General features: G+C 44.6%; 1 protein-coding gene across 1 annotated transcript; it reads left to right on the top strand.

The window, feature by feature from the left end:
* The first annotated feature begins 4,956 nt into the window (after positions 1–4,956).
* On the top strand, positions 4,957–6,811 carry rps26 (ribosomal protein S26). The gene is made up of 4 exons (XM_021565882.2): positions 4,957–5,065; positions 5,723–5,900; positions 6,199–6,329; positions 6,710–6,811. Exons 1-4 carry the CDS (start codon positions 5,063–5,065, stop codon positions 6,746–6,748), a joined length of 351 nt encoding a protein of 116 aa, XP_021421557.2. The 5' UTR covers positions 4,957–5,062; the 3' UTR covers positions 6,749–6,811.
* Positions 6,812–6,882: the final 71 nt, after the last annotated feature.

Below are 6,882 nucleotides of genomic sequence, written 5' to 3'. Positions count from 1 at the left end.
AGAGAGGGAGAGGTTAGAGAAGAAGAGGAGGTGATAGGACAGAGAGGGAGAGGTTAGAGAAGAAGAGGAGGTGATAGGACAGAGAGGGAGAGGTTAGAGAAGAAGAGGAGGTGATAGGACAGAGAGGGAGAGGTTAGAGAAGAAGAGGAGGTGATAGGACAGAGAGGGAGAGGTTAGAGAAGAAGAGGAGGTGATAGGACAGAGAGGGAGAGGTTAAAGAAGAGGAGGAAGTTAGGAGAAAGAAAGAAAGAAAGAAAGAAAGAGTAACAGGAATAAAGGGGCTGCAGAGAAGGGATAGATGGGGGAAGGTAGAGGAGAGTAGCAGAGCAGAGCAATTTACATTTACCCATAATCCTCTTGATGGAATTAACTCCTTTTATAACTGTCACTTCAATTAGTGCCCCAATACCTGAGGTTAACTAATGACTCTGTGTTTCCTGACTGAATTAATCTATTTCCCATTTTTATCCATTAAAAATAACTTAATTCAAACAGTACGCTAAAATGCCTTTATAGGACCCTTAGCTCTGGGGAACAACTTAACCAACAACTCTAGGGCCAAGAGCCATATAAAGTTAATTGAATAATGCCACTAATTAAGTAACTTGATAATTGGCCAAGACAAAGCCACACTGGTCTGGGACCGTCCAATAAGGATTAACTTAGTGCCACTTTTTAAGAGAAGGGAGTCTTTTCCAACAGAGCACCTCCACTGTTAAAGTGTTTGAGTGTGTGTGTAGCTGCAGGAAGTAGGAGTGTGGAAAAATCGGATTTTCTTCACAAAAGTAGTGCATTGGGCCTGCGACTATGTATGTGTGCGCATAGGCCTCTGGTCAAAAGTAGTGTACTATATAGGGTATAGGGTGTCATGTGGGACCCAGACAAAGATAGCCAATTATATGCAGTGGGGTACTATGGGGTGCTCGGACTAAGAGTGGTGGAGAAAAAGAGCTGATGCACCGCGGGGTTTGATATTACAAGAGGGGGGTTTTAAAGTATGGTCTGTGTGTGTGTGTGTGTGTGTGTGTGTGTGTGTGTGTGTACCTCTCTGTGTGTGTGCATGCCAGTCTGTGTGTGTGTATGGGGATGGCAGCTGGGAAGCAGACACAGTCCAGAAGAACTGCACCCTAGCAACTACGCTTTTCAGCAGATGGCAGCTCCGTAGCAACAGCCACCCTACATCACAATGGCCCCTGCCTGGTAACATCTCCATCACTCCATAACCTCTGGCACGGAGGATGAGATATGGATGGTGTTATTTGGGGGAATGACAGATTCAGAGGGAAAGCAAGACAGACATTCAATCCTCTTCACCACTGCAGACAGACACTGTGAAACCACTGTTTCCCGTGAGTGTATGTGTGTGTGTGTCTATAACCACTTTTTCCTGTGTGTGGGTTTGCAGTGCACAGTGAATCAGGGTGGGAATGTGGACAGACCGCTAGGCCACTGTGAGAAATCAGTATGATGTCTGTGGTCAGGCTCAGTGCCTCGGGCCCTGGTGGAGAGAGGTGGACAGAGGAGTAGGGCAGTTAAGGTAGGAGGGAGGGTTGGTTGAACTCTGTGGTGTGTTTGTGTGTGTGTCTGGCATGACTGTGTGTGCTGTAATAATTCATGGGGCATTACCGGCCCCCACACATACAGACCATGACCCCTTGATTATCTCTATTGGCTTGACGGGACGGGCTGCTCCTTCCCAGTTGGCCTGCTAGGATCTCATTTAGATGAAATCATCTTCTAAACCACAGGACTGCTGCAGAGATAGAGTCCTCAATGACAGCACAGCCATGCTCGCTGAACAGACTTCACACAGCCTGCCTTGATGCTTGCTGCTCATAGGGTGGAATAGGGGCCCCGCTTTAAGTATTGTTTGGTACGAGGACAGGGGTGACGGTGCACTGCAAACCCACACACAGGAATGTCGGGTACACAGGAATGTCGGGTACCCTCTCGTCATTGCTTTGTCACCCCTTGCCAGGTCGCAATTGTAAATGAGAACTTGTTCTCAACTTGCCTACCTGGTTAAATAAAGGTGAAATAAATAAATAAAATTGTTAGAAATAAAATATCTCGGCGAAACACGAAATACTGCATTGTAATTGGAACTATCAAAAAAAAGGCATGTTTCTATACGTTGATCATTTGCAAACGACTTTGTGGGGAAAAACAGCGACTAAGCCTCCAACGGTTAAACATCACTATACATTCTAGAGATTCTCTGGTGTGCCATCAATGCCAATCTTCTGTTATGGAAGGCGATTACATGTGCGTGTGTTTGCATTGTTCATAGACATCTGGCAGAAACCTTAACTAGCAACTTTGCTAAATGTGAGCACCGAGTGGGTAGAGTCCATATGTCAAAATAGCATGTGCACTCTACTTGTCTGTCCAACTGTGGCTCTGTGTCTACCTACAACCTACCTTATCAACCGGGATCACACAAAGGCTGGGGTCATTTAAATTGGAGTATATCAGTGGGACATTGTCTACATGCAAACCGCTGCAGAATTTAGATAGAGACAAAGAGGGAAAATGGGGTGTTTTTGGTTTTAATTACAGCAATAGCGGGCAAGGGCTCAGCTCTGACACACCAGCACAGGAATGTTTATTTGCTGCAGTTTAGGAGCAATGGTGGCTTACGGGAACTCTGACACATTCCTGTGTCACTCTCTCACTCTCTCTGACACACACACACGCGCTCATGCCCACATGTGAGTGAGCACACACACAACCACCCTGACCCTTCTAGGTCCTTTCCACAACCACTAGCACACACCTAAACACCTAATAAATGTGGCATCTCAAACATTAAACATCCTAATCTGACATTGCTGACATCATTATCAGACATTGTGATACTGTGACTGACTTCCCTAGAAGACGCTAGCACAGCAATGACTCAGTGGGAGATGTTTAATGTATCATATAATTAACTACACACTCCAAAGCAGGAGAGAATTGCCCACGAGTGTGTGTAACCAAAGACACTTTTGGTGTAACTCCGTATGACTGTGCATTGAGTGGGTGTGAATTTGATGGTAAAAGCACGATTTTTTCATCAGTAAGTCAAAGTTCTCTGGTCCCATCCGTTCTCCTCGCTGAAGTGTCTGGCAGCCGGCCCCTGTAAAGAAGACATTTCTTTTGGCACTCGGGTTTCTAACGGCAGTGACACAGGGGACAGCCAACCACAGGAGCCACACATCTTCCAGTCAGCGTGCACGGGGAGAACTGCTGCTTGCATAACTGGCCCTCCTCCAACACATACACAGGAATGAAAGCACATGAAAGCAGACATCCACACAGGCAGGCTCACATACACACACAGAAGGAACGTTTACACACACACAAACACTCCCTGCTGCCCCCACCCTTTTCTCACTGCTCTGCTCACCAAACTCTGTAATCGCTTCCAGACGCAGTGTTATCCTGTCTCAGCCTGGCTGACAATGAGGTTAAGTCCCAAATGGCACCCTATTCCCTATGCACCATCCATGGGGCTCTAGTCAATAGTAGTACACTACATAGGGAACATGGTGCCATTTGTGATGGAAGCCAAGGTTTGCACCCTCCAAATATGTCCCCTCTCTTTCACCAACTTTCTCAGGGCCAGGACTCAAGTTACTTTAATATCAGGTGATATAACTTACAGAGGCCTAATACTGTGACATGTCAACATTGCAACGGCCTAGCCCTAACCAGTCCTTTATGTAGGCTATCCTAAGCATTTATGTGAGACTGTAATTTAAATGTTTTGAATATAAAACTGTTATGAATGACTAACAATTGCTGCAAAGAAAATGCTGTCAGTGTAATGGCGATTCCCACCACTTTCACAGTTCATGATGCATCCAAGTAGAATTTGCCTTCAGTAGATTTAGTTAGATGATGTTTCCATTTGCTATAGGATATAAAGTTCAAATACATTTTGTTAAGCGCCTACCGTATAAATGGGGAGTAGAGGTGTAATCCATGTTGTTCTAGTGAGACGGTAAGAACCGCTCCACAGAGTTTTCAAACCGACCGCGGTCACCTCTCACCTGTTCAAACCTCTGGTTCAAACACTTTCTCATCACTGGTCATATGATCAGTGACCTATCACCCCACGTGAGCTCCTAGAAGTGTATTTCTTTGCCCTAGTGCAAAACAAGCTCAAACCGACCCCGAGGAGACAACATGCACACATACATGACATTAGCACATAAGCAGGACAGAATGGTTCCATGGGGTGCGTCAAGTAAATCCACAGTGGTTGGCATCCAGTAAATGTTGCATTACCGTCACCTACTACACTTCGCTTTTCTAAAAAAATAAAAAATCAACAACAACAAAAAAAGTACAACAAATACCTTACCATCTACCACTACACACACCAAAAATTATTATAAGTACCATATATTTAGTCCTACCTCAGGCCAACAGCCTGAAAGGATGGGACATCACCACTTAACACACCCTGTAATTCTTGCACACCCAAATACCACTCTGCAGCTGCCACCACAACCTCTATTTTCTGTGACTTTACATTCCATCCCTGCAGTACAGTTGATAAACATTACTATAAATGCCAAAAATCCAATTTTACTGAAACATATATCACTCTGTGCTGGTACAGATCTACTACTCACACCACTCCTCTGATCCCTCCCCCTTGACCCATCTTCCCATCTTCCCTTACTTTCTTCACTGCCTCAGCATATGACAACTTCTGCACTACTCTAACCCTGGAAACCTCAACCTACCCAGCCCCATGAGCACCCTTACAATTAACACATACCACTACTTTCAAAGCTTGATAATTAGTTGATTATTTGAATCAGCTGTGTAGTGCTTGGGCAAAAACCAAAACGTACACCCCTTGGGGTCCCGAGGACCGAGTTTGGGAAGCCCTGCCTCCCCCTCTGCTGTACCAGCTCATAAACCAGTCAATGCCGACATCTAGCGAACGTCCACACAAAACGCACATGTGGTCTGCACATGCGCACTGCTCTCCCGTCGGACGGAAAATACGCATGAATTTTCTTCCCACTTCCGTCTCGTTCTCTTTCCAGCCTTCCATGCCACGATGGTAAGAGCGCGTCTGATTCTTCTACAGGCCCAGCATGTTGAGTTTGAAAATACACACCAAAATACACCGCCGAATTGGTCATTTACTTGTAGAAAATAATCATATGTAGTCCTTTCTTCATAATTTGGGTACGAAAAGTGTTTATATTTGGTATATTAGTTGTAAATATGGTTCGCTAACTAGCTACAACAAGCACGCGTTAGCGTATGTGTGCTTGATAACCTGTTATGGGTCGTTTGTTGAAAATCATGGAGCTAAACTGTTATAGTAATTAGGCGCATAATCCGTCCTCAGAGCCGTTGAAGTACTCGATAACGTTATTAACATTAAGAGTGTAGGAAACAAACTAGCCGTTTACCTTAACTAAGCCTACCAAGTACCCGTTTTTCCAATGAGCAAATAGGCTTCTGAGTACGTTCGTTGTCAGAATTATGTGGCGCAGGTGAATAGGTAAACCAGTATCTATGTATGCGGGTGTTGATGTTAAAAACATTTCCCCAAATATTGTGAGTTAGATACGATCTGTGGGGAACGGACGTGACATGATCTGTTCAGGAACGTTCTGTGGGTAAAGTTGTCAAGTCGTGTTGCAGGCGCACACATTGGTTTCCGTAGCCACCATTAAAATAACTGGACATCTCATCCACCTCTCCCCAGACTAAGAAGAGAAGGAATAACGGCCGTGCCAAGAAGGGTCGTGGACATGTCCAGCCCATCCGCTGCACTAACTGTGCCCGGTGTGTGCCTAAGGACAAGGCCATCAAGAAGTTTGTCATCAGGAACATTGTCGAGGCTGCTGCGGTGAGGGACATCACAGAGGCCAGCGTGTTTGACTGTGAGTAGCTGCTGAATGATGTTGTCAAACATACAAATATCTACGTTTTTGTGTTGGCAAATGTACTTGCATGTATCTGGTGCATTGGGATGATTATGCTGGGGGAAATGTGAAAGTATTGGGCAAGTGCTTTTGTATTTTTTTCCCTGTACATGTGGCTGTATTGAATGACCTAGACTACAGTGGATTACAGTTAAATAAATAAAACATTTAATCATTTAAATGTAGTATCAATATTCTGGCCCAGCTGTGAGGTGCCATTGATCTGACCTTGCCCTTATTGTTGTCTCCCTTCAAGCATATGTGCTGCCCAAGCTGTATGTGAAGCTGCACTACTGTGTGAGCTGTGCCATCCACAGCAAGGTGGTGAGGAATCGCTCCACTGAGGCCAGGAAGGACCGCACACCACCACCTCGCTTCAGGCCCAGTGTAAGTTATAGACCCTTAACTAGGAACTAAAAGGAGTAAACGGCCTCAACAGTGCACCTCCCTTAATTAAACTACTGGAAGTACTGCGTTGGATGTGATGGCAGAGATTATGGAAGGGCGTGTTTGGTGGGCTTTTACATTCAAAAGCCATGTAGCCTAAGAATGTCAAGTTAAATTGACCTCAGCTAGCTAGTCAATTGACAAACTAAACTCATTGATCTATAAACTTGGAAGCATGATCTGAATCTTTCCCAATTCACCTAGTCTGGATCCTAAAGCTCTTTTTGGGACAGGAAGTTAATATGGTAGACAAAGTGAAAGTATATTATGAAAGTATGTTATGAATATTTTGACTAAATATTTTATTTTCTCCCTTCTAGGGTGGTGCCCCAAGACCACCTCCAAAGCCCATGGGTTAATGTGGTGGACTATCCTAAGGGTTACTGTCAGTTTTATGTGAAAATAAAAGTGATTTAACTGTACATCAGAAGTGTTACATTTGTATAGCACCTTGGGAGCAGAATATCTGAAATACTTTATATTAAATATGCTA

This window comes from Oncorhynchus mykiss, chromosome 16 (assembly GCF_013265735.2).
Source record: "Oncorhynchus mykiss isolate Arlee chromosome 16, USDA_OmykA_1.1, whole genome shotgun sequence".
Taxonomy (NCBI): domain Eukaryota; kingdom Metazoa; phylum Chordata; class Actinopteri; order Salmoniformes; family Salmonidae; genus Oncorhynchus; species Oncorhynchus mykiss.
This window is presented reverse-complemented; position numbering and strand designations above follow the sequence as displayed.

Excerpts from the sequence above, each read along its gene's own strand:
- rps26 (XM_021565882.2), top strand. Across the intron at positions 5,901-6,198 it reads AGAGGCCAGCGTGTTTGACT|CATATGTGCTGCCCAAGCTG; the intron begins GTGAGTAGCTGC and ends TCTCCCTTCAAG. Across the intron at positions 6,330-6,709 it reads CACCTCGCTTCAGGCCCAGT|GGTGGTGCCCCAAGACCACC; the intron begins GTAAGTTATAGA and ends TCTCCCTTCTAG.